General features: G+C 35.6%; 2 protein-coding genes across 2 annotated transcripts; one reads left to right on the top strand and one right to left on the bottom strand.

Moving 5' to 3' along the window:
• Positions 1-2,596: 2,596 nt before the first annotated feature.
• Positions 2,597-7,839, top strand: LOTGIDRAFT_233457 (hypothetical protein; the record flags this gene model as incomplete). Its single annotated transcript, XM_009059511.1, has 9 exons — positions 2,597-2,797; positions 3,352-3,583; positions 3,940-4,119; positions 4,465-4,619; positions 4,993-5,236; positions 5,707-5,803; positions 6,377-6,474; positions 6,821-6,999; positions 7,306-7,839. The coding sequence occupies 9 exons, from the start codon at positions 2,597-2,599 to the stop codon at positions 7,678-7,680; spliced, it is 1,761 nt and encodes a 586-aa protein (XP_009057759.1). The 3' UTR covers positions 7,681-7,839.
• Positions 7,840-9,506: 1,667 nt separating this feature from the next.
• Positions 9,507-12,943, bottom strand: LOTGIDRAFT_191399 (hypothetical protein). Its single transcript, XM_009059510.1, has 5 exons — positions 12,768-12,943; positions 11,564-11,893; positions 10,916-11,019; positions 10,301-10,481; positions 9,507-9,820 (listed from the first exon to the last, which is right to left on the bottom strand). The coding sequence occupies exons 1-5, from the start codon at positions 12,892-12,894 to the stop codon at positions 9,708-9,710; spliced, it is 855 nt and encodes a 284-aa protein (XP_009057758.1). The 5' UTR covers positions 12,895-12,943; the 3' UTR covers positions 9,507-9,707.
• Positions 12,944-14,132: the final 1,189 nt, after the last annotated feature.

Below are 14,132 nucleotides of genomic sequence, written 5' to 3'. Positions count from 1 at the left end.
TTGATATACTGTGTATCCTACCAGGAATATATGACAAAAGTTGTATACAGCATATAGTATATACCTCGCTTTATTTACTCTGAATAGGCCTTTGACGGGATTGTAAAGTGGCTTTTGACTTCTATTTGCTTTATTCCAAGTTTCGGTGGATGTTTTAAGTTCCTGTAATTATAGAAATATCCAACAATGCGTATGTGACGTCACTGCTGCAGAAGCTAATGATAATGAAGAAGGGACTATACTTTTGTCTGTTTATAGAAACGCCAGACATCACCTAACTCTGAGTTATATTCTAGAGGGTGATTCACTGTTGTATTATTGTCTGTTTATAGAAACATCGTATATCACCCAACTCTGGGTTATATTCTATAGGGTGGTCCACTGTTGTACTATTGTCTGTTTATAGAAACATCGTTTATCGCCTAACTCTGGGTTATATTCTAGAGAGTGGTCTACTCTTGTAATATTGTCTGTTTATAGATACAATGGAAATCACCTAACTCTTGGTTATGCTTCACAGTGGTGCAGTTTAATTCAATAAGATTGAAAGAAATATGACAGCCTCAGTAAGACATCCTATTTAAGGTGATCATACAAAAAACAACTCAAACAGGCGAAGTCAAAACAATAGTTGTTACAGTGCATCTTATTATCCGGCCGGGTCAAACCTTTCTTCATACTCAGCTGAGATACTCAGATACTCAGGTGTATAATTAATTGTATCAAATACAAAAAATATAACTATTCCTATTAGTGCACAACATTTCTGGTATGATCACATTAATCTTCAAATTTTACCTGTTCTTGATGCGAGAGGCATTATCAATTTGAGTAAAAATCAAAAAGAGCCTGAGAAATAGTTTGTTGTCCTTGGACATGGTTATCTGAAAGTTTTAACTGAAGATATCTTACCAGTAAATATAAAGAATGCCACAACTATTTAAAAGGTTTACCTCACACCATAGTGATTACCAGTTGTGTATGGTTGCGAATAATGAAAATGGTCATAAATTTCGAACACAACTCACAACTCACAACTCGGTTACATGAGAGTACAACTCACAACTCAATTACATGAGAGTTCAACTCACAACTCAGTTACATGAGAGTACAACTCACAACTCAGTTACATGAGAGTACAACTCACAACTCATTTACAAGAGAGTTCAACTCACAACTCAGTTACATGAGAGTATAACTCACAACTCATTTACAAGAGAGTTCAACTCACAACTCACTTACATGAGAGTTCAACTCACAACTCAGTAGCATGAGAGTACAACTCACAACTCAGTTACACGAGAGTACAACTCACAACTCAGTTACATGAGAGTACAACTCACAACTCATTTACAAGAGAGTTCAATTCACAACTCAGTTACATGAGAGTTCAACTCACAACTCAGTAGCATGAGAGTACAACTCACAACTCAGTTACACGAGAGTACAACTCACAACTCAGTTACATGAGAGTACAACTCACAACTCAGTTACAAGAGAGTACAACTCACAACTCAGTTACAAGAGAGTACAACTCACAACTCAGTTACATGAGAGTACAACTCACAACTCAGTTACACGAGAGTACGACTCACAACTCAGTTACAAGCGAGTACAACTCACAACTCAGTTACATGAGAATACAACTCACAACTCAGTTACATGAGAGTACAACTCACAACTCAGTTCCATGAGAGTTACGTTCGAAACTTTTGACCATTATTCTTATTCGTAACCATACACAACAAGTTATCACTATGGTGTGAGGTCATCTTTAACAGGGTAAAGACTATCTGAACTTACAATAAATATCCTTTTAAATAGTAAATTTAGAAATAAGGTACCCGTTACATAACATTACATGACATCAACCCCTCGTGATAGGATAGCCCCTCCCCATCCCTCGTGATCGAGTAACTTCGTGAATCATGGTTAGATTGTAAACAGAAGGGTTGTATAAAATGGGGTAGATTAAACAAATATTTTAGATGGTGGACGATTAAGGTAAGTGAATATATACTCTAATATATCATACTATTACAAACATAGGTTAAATCATGTCCTGCAATGTAAAGGCGTATTTTATCTTTTATAAGATTAGTGGTTTGTATTTGGATATTTGGGACTGATTATCGCTTTTCAAATTATAAGAACGGAATTTATACATTGCATTTTGAATTCATCGTTTTTAACAACTACCTTCATAAACTGGAAAATGAAATGAGATGAATGGAGTTTAACGTCCTACTTGTCTGCAACATGTAGGCTAATGAAAACGGCAACGCCATGCAAGGTGTAATGAGGGAAATTTTGTCGAGGGATCTTTTACGTGAACAGCCTGCAGTGTAGCACACAGGGTCTCGGTTTATTGTCCAATCCATGAGGAAACCGGGTAGAAAAATCTGAAGGTATCATCTCGACCTATACCCTGAACCTTCAGGTTAGCGACAAAACGTCTAACTAACCTAGCCACCGCGGCCCCCACCATAAACCGGAAAGAAGCATCCGAGATACGATTTGTTTATGTTCTCCGGAAATTAACTTGATGGCCGGTTAAATACTCAACTTTTGTTTAAATTTTTCTTTCAGAGTTAAAATGTTTCGTCTTGTGATATTTGTGACTCTATTAACAGCAATCTGTGGATATTCATATTTCCAAGAAAAGATTCCCAATGGAGATTTCATTCCTCATCCCTGTAAACCAAACTTCGTCTGGAAAGGAGTCGGACATCAGAACTGGGCCGGGGGTGGACCAAGGAATCAATTTGGTAAAGATTTCCTAGCAGCAGGGAAGAAGGTTAGATATCAGTATTTTTTTTAATACTCACTTATGGTTGATATACAACCAATATGTTGTTTTGAATTTCGGGTAGTCGCCGAAATCAAGATGGTAGATATTGAAATAGATCTTTGAAGATAGAAAAGAATGACAGGTGCCCGTGAACAGAGTAAGAGCTCAGAGTATCCATTAGGACAGCATTGCTGGGTTTAGAGCGAAAATTTATTTAAGTTAAAAAAATCAAAATAACGGATGTATTCTAAAACATATTTTTAAAGAAAAATGGTGACAAGCATCGACGTTTTAACTACACACTCTTGATTGAACCGACGTTTACTTTATATAAATAGCCTTGTATGATCAAACTAATCAAAACGATGGTTTTATTACGACAGATTCATATATAACAAATATTTACGAGTGTGTATTTACAAAACAAAACGTATGTAGATTCTTGTTGATTGGCAGATTCGAGAATCACGTGACACCGTGAATACATAGTACGCCAGTCCTTAATACGAGAATTACCTACTAAAATGAAACACGGTAGAAATATTTTACAATCATTCCAGTGGACAGAAGAATTGTGTAGAAAAGATTCGGATGCTGATGGAAAGACTAACGGTCAAGAATTGGGTGATCCAAACTGTATCTGGAGACCAGGAACCATCCCCGAAGGAACTGTGACAGGAATCTCCCACCCAGGGGTTTGTGATCCGTGGGGTAGTCCACAGTGTATGGATAAGAATGACTGGGTGTCTTGTGAAGGTGATGAATTTAACTGTCCAGCTATACACGAGGAAGGTAAGACTTATAGTATCACAAGCCAGGACCAGAATTGGTCTCCCTAGTCGACATAAGATAATATGTTAAAGAGATTGTAAAGAGTTTTTCTAAAAGTTTTATGTGTATCAACATCAATTTTCACCATTCCAATTTTTCAGAACTTTAAGTTATAGACAAAACTAAACCAATACACGAAGTCTTGCCGTTTATTGAATCGGATTTAACTAGTATAATAGATACCTATAGGGTGTGGGCAGGGGGAGAAACTCCTAAGCGTCACCCGTGTAATTATATTCTGGTGCTCTAATCGATACCACATTTGGTTTTTACTTAAGAAGAATTTCTACGTCATATTTAATGAACTTGTATTTTAGGAGTCATGACTAAAGAATTAATCTATCCTCGGACCAACGTACCAGCTAAAGACACAACTTATGTGTGTATGGGATTTGAATTACCCAGTGATGGAGACTACCATATAATCGCGACTACACCAATAATAAATGAAAGTAGAGTCATGCATCATATCGGGTTGATTGCTTGCGGTGATGATTGTAAGTTTGTTGTTTCTGTATATATTTTTGAATAGATTTTCTTAAGAAGTACTTCTCGTTTGAGGAGTCAAATGCTATACTGATAAACAAAACAAGTACTAACTATCCCAACCTCAAAACGAAACCCGAAATTCAAAACAACATATGGGCGAAATATTGGTAGCAGCTAATGAACTTTTCACATGAAGAAGTATATCAATAATAAGTGAGTGTTTCATAATAAAAAGTGTCTTGCTTTGGACGAGATTTTTGGTTACTGGAATTGTTTTGCTAGTAAAGATATTTATTTCTTTTTGTTTTATCATGTGTTTTATATTCAATTTGTGAACATGTTTCTATTATTAGTTGAAGTCACCGATACACCACGTGAATGTTCTATGGGTCTAAGGGGATGTTCAGCATTGATTGGACTTTGGACTCTTGGACTACCAGGAGAGTGTTTCTATAAAGAAGCTGGTATCAGAATGGGAATGAACGGCATGAAGCGAGGTGTTTTACAGGTAATGGTTATTGGCCATGTCAAGTGTCAGGAAGTGTATACTCTAGTCATAGAGCAAGGGGGTCTGAGTACTATAATATTTTGGGGAGTTGTACACTCCAGGCCGGATATTCATATATAGATCTAGGCCTATCATCAAGACACAAATCTAATAACATTGTCATGTACTGGTAAAGGTACAACAGTGGGTACCCCAGTGGATCCCCCAAGCGAAAACCCTTCGAACTCGATTATTGATAAGCATAAAAAACTCCGAAGGTCCAAATAAATTACGACGTTTCACTCGAATATACTCTATCTACGCTACAGACGTCAAACTCGATTTTAAAAACAACTTTATTGAAAATATCAAGATAGTTCATTTTTTATTTCAGTTTCACTGGACGAACCCTGAGATGAGAGATGATTATTGGGATTCTTCGGGATTAAAGATCTATTATACAAACAAGCTGAGAAACTATGATGCTGGCACCTTGATGACGGGGCAACAATACCTCGAGATGCCCCCACTTTCTCCTAAAATTGTCCAGCAATCTACCTGTTCACCTCGCTGTACCAAATATAAATTTACCGATACTATTTATATTACTACTGGATTAAATCATATGCATTATTTAGGTATGCACGTCTTATATCAGTCACTCAAATTTTCCCCATGATGAGTTGAGAAACATTTTCACCATAGAACGCATTGTTGCTTTTAATTCTCTTAGACGTCTTAATGTGGCTTCGTGAACCTTTATAAAAATAGGATTTGGAACTATTTCAAACTTGAAAGATTAGACCTTTTTGTCGCTTTAATGATAGATGGTATCATGGACATTATTGAAGTAGGTTGGTCCCTAGATGAACATTCCTGTACAGTAATTTTATAAACCCGCAAAGCGGCGATGTATCGCTTTAGTTCTTTAATGTTGCTACTGAATCAAATCAAATGTATTATTTAAGACTGTAGGTCTTGGTTTCATCCTGCATTTTAAGTTAATGAAGCGAATTTGCCCCATCATGAATTTTAAATTTTATGTAAAGTTAATCATCATTCTACTCTGTAATGATTGTTTGTAGTCTATAAAGTGTATTGTTTTCAGGGATATCTCAGCATGTAAAGTTAACTCGAGCTAACGGTACGGAAATTATGTTAACCCATGATGAACATTATAGCTACGATACACCCGTCAAACACAAGTAAGAAAAAATATATTTTTCTTTTATTACTTTTTGCCACTTTGACAATAATGGTAATGTTTATCACTTGTTGCCATCGTTATTGTTAATGTCACCCTGTAACTATACTTTTCAATAATAACGTTACCATTTTGACACTGACTGTGTTTGTCAATAGAAATGTTATCTTCTATTATCAGGAATCTTAATCTAATAGATATATCTGTGTTTGTCAATAGAAAATTTTATCTTCTTTTATCAGTAATTGCCACCTGTAACTTCACTTATCAAAACTTATAACATACTTGGTATCACTTATTGTAGTACTTGGTATATTAATTATTACCACCCTGTCACTATATCTAGAATGCTCACGTTAGAGTAGTTCAATAATCTTATAATCTTAATCTAATAGATATATCTGTGTTTATAAAGCACCATTGAATGCTCATATTAGAGCAGTAATGAGAGCTATACCAATCTTAATAATTTTACCATTTCTATAACTGTTTTAAAATGAACATGAGTTTTTCTGTTTGCTTTTTAAGGAAAACGAGATTGTGAAGCTATATTAATATTTGATTTTAATTAAAGGTATGACTCCCCGGTTCCTGTTTATCCTGGAGACAGTTTTGAAACGGTTTGTACCTACAGATCATTGTCCAGAAAGGAAACAGCATTTTTTGGAGAAGGTAGGGATAGATACGCCACCAGGGATGTTATTGTCTCCCCTGTTCGCCTACCTGATCTTTCATTTAATCACCTTTTATCGGAGGCGTTAAAATCTCGGATATTCACGCGATACTACAATGTGGTCATGTCATGAGAGCAGTTCTCTCGGATTGTAACCTATCTTGTGAATTTAACTTACAGTAGAAATGTATTAGGGTAATATGTATGTACGCATTGTTAAAACAGAAGCACACTTGTCTGAAACTAACTGCTATGTTTTTGGACTATAGGTGTATGTTGTTCTAGTATTTAGACAAAGTTTTACTCTCTAGTCTCCCTCTCTAGCTTCTCTTCTGTCTATTTTAGGAACATTTGACGAGATGTGTTTTGGTATTTTTAACTTTTATCCTGCCCAGAATATACGAGGAAGTCGAAATTGTGTGACTATTAATGATTTTGAAATGTGTGATTTTAAAGAACGACATTGTGATTTTAGAGCGTTGTATAATCATTCTAACCCAGAGACAAGAGATCTTATTGACAAGGTACAGTCAGATTAGAAATATCAAACTTACTTCTTATATCTTTTTTTCGGGGTCTGTCTGTGTACTTAAGTGGGATGGGGCCCTCCCCGGGATATTTTGTTCAAGCATATGCCCTCTTGCATGTTTTATGAGGGTGAGAGCCGTGGACCTTGTTCAATCAGTCCCGTTGGGTAGTTGAGCTGTGGAATAAAGTCACAGCAAAACCATCATGGAACCGATTAAGAGAAGGATGTTTGATAGACCTGTTAAAGCTCCCTGGAAGTAACCTAATTTAGGGATTATTTTAAAGTTTTACGTTCTTTTAAGGTGTTAGACGTCTGCTCTTATGATGGACATTGTCGTCATGGTTGTCGAGCTGTAGTTGATGACGTCATGCGTAACCATGAATGTTTTAAAGATGGCGCCGCTGAGGCCACTACATTTTCAAGAATGATACAGGCTGATAAAGATACAGCCGAATCGTTGAAGTTTGTGACCGCTATGAAATCGTGTAAATGTGATGTTGAAAGTTCGATTGAATACAAACCTGTGATTAAAGATCAACTTCTAAAAGAAAACGAACAAAAAGTCGAAGTCGATGGAAGTAATCCTCAAGAAAAACCAACGTCTTCAGGGAGACAACTCTTGTTTTCAATGTATGTTTTAAGTTTGATGTTGTCTGTAGCCATGACTGGTTTGTAATGAAATGATTTTTTATGTGTCTGTTTATGAAGGGATCAATTAAAAAAGGTATATGGCATTATCTATAGATGTCGTTTATTATAATGTACCGGTATTGTCAAAATCAGTCAATTAGAATTTAAAAAAACTGTACTGGCTACACTAAAAATAAAAGCTAATAAAAAAAGAAACGAAATTTTAGGACAAAATCAAACTCATTTCAAATATTAAATGAGTCCAGATTGAAAATATTGATTGAATAACCATATTTTAAACGTTGCAGTCGAACGAAAAGCTGACGTTCTAAGTTTCGTCTAAATTACACAGAGCTGCCAAATGTTATGATAATTAAATAAGATTGCTGTATTGCTTGGACCAATGTGAATCAGTATCAGGGTTGAGTGACTTTAAAACGGCTCTATATTCTCCTGACCACAAAGTACAATCTAGTTTTCTTCGTTTCTTTATTTGAAAATAACATTTATAGTTCAACAAGATATACAATAACAAAATCAAACATTAACAAGATCACAATATATTCTCAGGTTTTTCAACAGTTACTGGAATAACACTTTTTATGAATATATGTTAAAAACGAACAGCAGAATAATATTTGACAAATATTAATATATATATATATATATACATAAAATCCAAAAAGAAGTCTGACAAAAGTAGAATATAGTTAAATGAGATCAATAACGCCGATAAAGATAGTTAATTTTTATTGCCAACATGTTTCAATTTCATATTTTCAAGGCATAGCATATGGCATAGCATATTTCAAGGCATAGGCATATGCCTTGAAAATATAAAATTGAAACATGTTGGCAGTAAAAAATTAACTATCTTTATCGACGTTATTGATCTCATTTAATTATATATATATATATAGAGAGAGAGATGATCTTCAGATGCAAATATGTTGGACCCTACATTCTACACAATTTCTTCTCAAATAAGGTAAAAGCAGTACAATTCAACACGATTCTTTCCAATTACTGACAGTCAGGCAAATGGCACAGTTTTGAGTTAGCTCATAATATGGGAAAGATACAACTGTCAGTGGCGCAAAATATGGGAAGGTACATCTTTCAGTGGCGCAAATTATGGGAAGGTACATCTTTCAGTGCCGCAAATTATGGGAAGGTACATCTTTCAGTGGCGCAAAATATGGGAAATGTACATCTTCTAATGGCGCAAATTATGGGAAGGTACATCTTTCAGTGGCGCAAAATATGGGAAATGTACATCTTTCAGGGCCCAAATTATGGGAAATGTACATCTTTCAGTTGCCCAAATTATGGGAAATGTACATCTTTCAGTGGCGCAAAATATGGGAAATGAACATATTTCAGTGGCGCAAATTATGGGAAATGTACATCTTTCAGTGGCGCAAAATATGGGAAATGTACATCTTTCAGTGGCGCAAATTATGGGAAATGTACATCTTTCAGTGGCGCAAAATATGGGAAATGAACATATTTCAGTGGCCCAAATTATGGGACATGTACATCTTTCAGTGGCGCAAAATATGGGAAATGTACATCTTTCAGTGGCCCAAGTTATGGGAAATGTACATCTTTCAGTGGCGCAAAATATGGGAAATGAACATATTTCAGTGGCGCAAATTATGGGAAATGTACATCTTTCAGTGGCGCAAATTATGGGAAATGTACATCTTTCAGTGGCGCAAATTATGGGAAAAGTACATATTTTGGTGGCGCCAAAATAATGGGAAATGAACATCTTTCAGTGGAAGAAACCTCACCCACAGAAACAAATGCAGGAGAGCATATTAAGAAATATTTGAGGAAGGGCCCAAACCTCTTTAGTCCACGACCCCTACTGATCTGATTGAGCCATTACATACAGTGTATATTGTTCAAGTAGCACAAGCCTTGTAAACCGTTTATCTTTGTTTGGGTGGCTCGTACCACCAGGCTTTATTTCGAGAGACGCGGAGGAGGTTGGATGGATCACACAATGAGACTATAACGATTGATATGTTGAATTCAATGGATTAGATTTGTAATAAACGATCTACACTAGACCGAATACTGGAATTTTAAATCTGTGTCCTTCAGTCTGTTGGTGATAATTTGGTCCATCTCGTCGTTTTGAGCTACAGTGAAATGATTCTTCCAGTCCCCGACCACGCCTGAAAAACATCAAGACAGGAAAAAGGATTACAAGAGCGTGAGTTGTGAGTGAAGAAAGCCTTCGGCAACTCCTGTAAGGCTCTCTGTAACAGATTCAGATTTCAAACCGTTTGGAAGATTCGGAAACTTGTATCGCTCGAAACACGAGCTATAACCTAAGATAAATAATTGTCACAATATCAGCACCAGATCAGAGAAAAGTATTGTAATTTTGTGTTCCTATTGCTGCCAATATTGTACCATCTACACGATCGCTATTGTTTCAATATTCACGAATGTAAATGAAATAGAACGAATGGAGTGTGACGGCCTACTTTTCTGCACCATGTGGGCTAATGAAGACAGACGGAAACCCTAATTGCTTTAGTTTGCACCTTTTTTTATCATTTGACTCAAAAGAGAACTTGGTCTTTTGGTGTTTTACAACAAGAGAGTTATTTCAATGATAATTTTATAATAAGAATAAATCGTAGATTTACCTTTTCTATAAATGAAATTTTTTCCATCTTTCGACATATGTATTGGAAACTGTTCTTTCAATCGTTCATCATTTTCTTTCATACTGGAAAAACTACATTTTTCAGCTATGGCCGTGAAGAGATCGTTGGAATAACTAAAGCCGAGAAAATCAGATAGTCTCTTGATTTCTGATGTAAAGTTCTGAAATGGGATCAATGCGAATAAACATTAAGAGCGACGATCTGAATTGAACAACTAGGTCGAAAGTGGCATCCTTAAATATTCCGGACGAGTGAAGACCCTTTGCCTTTTTAGATAAGAAACTTGTGGCGATATATCCTGTCTGGTAGTAGCATATTGTTCCATGGCCTCTCTCTCGGGCCTGGTCAAGAAGATAGTTGAAAATTAAGCCCTCTTAATGCCCAAATCCATTGGCTTCTGGGAGGCCTCACCGCGGAGAGACACCTCTCGTTTTTTACCCTTTCCCCTCTCCTCAGGCATTTTTCATTTTGTATATACGCCTCTGTTGTCTCGGCGAAGATTATTATCTTTGGGTAAGACGAGTTTCTGCCAATCACGAACGCCTCAATGTTCCTTAAGCACCGGTAGCATATATATAAACAATAGGAATTTACCTTTTGTAAATCCTCATAATACATGACGATAATGTTTGGATGTTTCCCTGAATTGATTTCTTTGTCCCATTCTACCACATAGTCGAACCAAGAACCACCAGGCACTGTAAGATGAAAATATAGACACGAGTTATTTCCCTTGTGAGGTAAAATACAGTATAGATATATTTTACAAAAGATAACAACTTAGGTTCACAGTTAAGGATCCTTTCTACCAGCTGATCCTTGATCAAACCTCTTGGCATTGATCTTTCCCAGATTATCCGTATTCATTTACAGCTGAGTTGACTAAAATTTTGAGTGAAGTTGACTTATTCGAGGTCATCAGACATCGGAACCAACAGCCGCCATTCCCTCGACGTAACCAAGCAAATGACGTCATGTAAAGAACCAATGCTATAGACTATGCTATAGAATCTCACTAACAGGAGAGCCTAATACTCCAATATAACCAAACTATATCAAACTAACAATAATGCTGGTAATAATCATTAAACAAAATACTAATATCCGAACCCCAAAACGAAACCCGAATTCAAAACATGTTGGAAATAAATAGGTAGCAGCTAATGAACTACTCACAAGAGGAAGTATATCAATTATAAGTGAGTAAGTATTTCATAATGAAAAATAACACAAATTATTTACCTTTGCCTTCAATAAATAAACTATAAAACCCGTTCCAGGTACCATTATAATCAAAATCTGTTGCCGACTTCAAATGATAATAATACGACACGGCCACATCTTTAGGATTTCTTAATAAATACACCATCTTAGTCTTCACATTACTCTCCGATTTTAAACATTTGGGAAGTCCCTTATATCTCACGTGGGTGTTAAAAATCCTGGGGGACTGGTATTTATCAAAGTCTTTCTGTGTACCAAAACTAAACATCAGACGTTCTTTGGCTGATTTTGAGGGTTCGGCTTCTCCTTTTATTAACATGGATAACACTTCCCATAACCAATGTGTACCTGAAATGAAAACGAAATCTGAAATCGAGTTTTTGGAGTAATCTGATTGAAATGCAAAGAAATGGGTGACTCCAAAATTTTCATACGTGGCTATTTGGATAAAGTGAGCCACAGATCTAGATCATTATTTATAAGGGGGTGTTGTAAACGAGGGTGCTAAGGTTGGTAATTCAGTGTTTGAACTGGAAACAAACGAGTTGAAATTAGAACATATTACAAAACAAATGATATAACAATGAATATTACAGGTTTTTGTAACAACCAGTGGTAGCATGGTGGGGGTGGGGTGGAATAGAAAAAATGGTTTGCACCCCAAATTGTACCCCCACTTTATTTTTGCCAATTTGTTTTTATATGTTTTCCCCCATTGAGTCAGTTGGCCCCTAAGGCCTCAAGAGGCTGGCACCGCCACTGCTAGGAACGATGGGGGTGTCTACACACATACCAAATGGTCTGCCTTGAAAGTTCCTCTACCGCTCTGCATCATATTATAGAATTGAAAGGCATCCACTTTTAGCCGGAACTGTGGTAGTTAAACCGTCAGTCTGAACAGTCAGGCTATGTTTCCTCGAAACGATCTGAGCGCTAGGACATCCTAGATACAGTGTTAGAGGTTAAGACCCTAGGACATCCTAGATACAGTGTTAAAAGTTAAGACGCTTGGAAGTTAATACCCTAGGACATCCTAGAATCAATGTTAGCAGATAAGACCCTAGGACATCCTAGAATCAATGTTAGCAGATAATACCCTAGGACATCCTAGCGTTAAGATTGTTTCGAGAATACATGACTTGGACTACAAGATGAAAATGGAATCTACTATTCCTTACCGAGTTTTACGGAAACTGTCGAGAATTGCCGAACGCACACATACCTGACTTAGCATAAGCCGTTAAGATAACATCATTATCATTGAATGTGAATTTTTCACAAAGTTTGGCTTGATCGGCAAGAAATGGCCAGGGAGCTGTGTATTGCTGGTCTTGGTGGGAATAGCCCATTGTTATTGCTCGCAATCTTTCACTTTTTCTATCGTTATCATTATTATTTCTGAAAATATAGAAGAATTGCATCTAATAATAATCATTTCACAAATAGATATAATAATCATTTCACAAATAGATATAATAATCATTTCACAACCAGATATAGTAATCATTTCACAAATAGATACAATAATCATTTCACAAATAGATATAATAATCATTTCACAACTAGATACAATAATCATTTCACAAATAGATACAATAATCATTTCACAACTAGATATAATAATCATTTCACAACCAGAAATAATAATCATTTCACAAATAGATACAATAATCATTTCACAACCAGATATAATAATCATTTCACAACTAGATATAATAATCATTTCACAACCAGAAATAATAATCATTTCACAACCAGAAATAATAAGCATTTCACAAATAGATATAATAATCATTTCACAACCAGATATAGTAATCATTTCACAACCAGAAATAATAATCATTTCACAACCAGATATAATAATCATTTCACAAATAGATACAATAATCATTTCATAACTAGATATAATAATCATTTCATAACCAGACATAATAATCATTTCACAACCAGATATAGTAATCATTTTACAACCAGATAAACAAGATTTCATAAAACATATAAACATATACAATGTAACATGGCTGAGATTTGGTACGAAATATAAAAATGTAAACACTTTGTTTCTAAGATGATATAAGTTGTTATGGAAATTCTGATTTCTTATTCTTTTACCTGTGACTGAATCACGAGAGACAGTTTATTCTTCCAGACACCTGATACCACTTTTCATTATGAAAATGTGATAATCCTGTGCCAGGCAGGGTACGATTACTCTTCTAGACACCTGATACCACTTTTCATTATGAAATACTTACTCGCTTATAATTGATATTCTTATTTATGTGTAACGTTATTCAGCTGCTACCAATGTTTCGTCAAAATATTGTTTGGATCTCGGGTTTCGTTTATAGCTGTTCGGATCTTTTGTATACTTGGTTTATTTATTATTTGTGTACTATAAAAGCGACGAATGTAGGTTAAAAAATTGTATCAATGGTTTGTGTGTTTATATTCACCTTGTAATAATTAGTTAACCATATTGAAGATATTTTCAATGAAACTCTACATTTTATGTTAGAGCATCTTCACAATGTCAAGCTATTACAAACTACATCTTCACAATGTCAAGCTGTTACAAACTTCATCT

Source organism: Lottia gigantea (assembly GCF_000327385.1).
Source record: "Lottia gigantea unplaced genomic scaffold LOTGIsca_39, whole genome shotgun sequence".
Lineage (NCBI taxonomy): Eukaryota > Metazoa > Mollusca > Gastropoda > Lottiidae > Lottia > Lottia gigantea.
The sequence above is the reverse complement of the archived record's forward strand: the minus strand, read 5'-3'. Positions and strand labels throughout refer to the sequence as shown.

Bases quoted from the DNA above. Each gene is read 5' to 3' on its own strand.
- LOTGIDRAFT_191399 (XM_009059510.1), bottom strand. From the start codon at position 12,894: ATGGGCTATTCCCACCAAGACCAGCAATACACAGCTCCCTGGCCATTT. The intron at 11,020-11,563 runs GTAAATAATTTG...TTCATCTTACAG, and splicing joins TTTATTTATTGAAGGCAAAG to TGCCTGGTGGTTCTTGGTTC. The intron at 10,482-10,915 runs GTAAATTCCTAT...ATCCCATTTCAG, and splicing joins ATTATGAGGATTTACAAAAG to AACTTTACATCAGAAATCAA.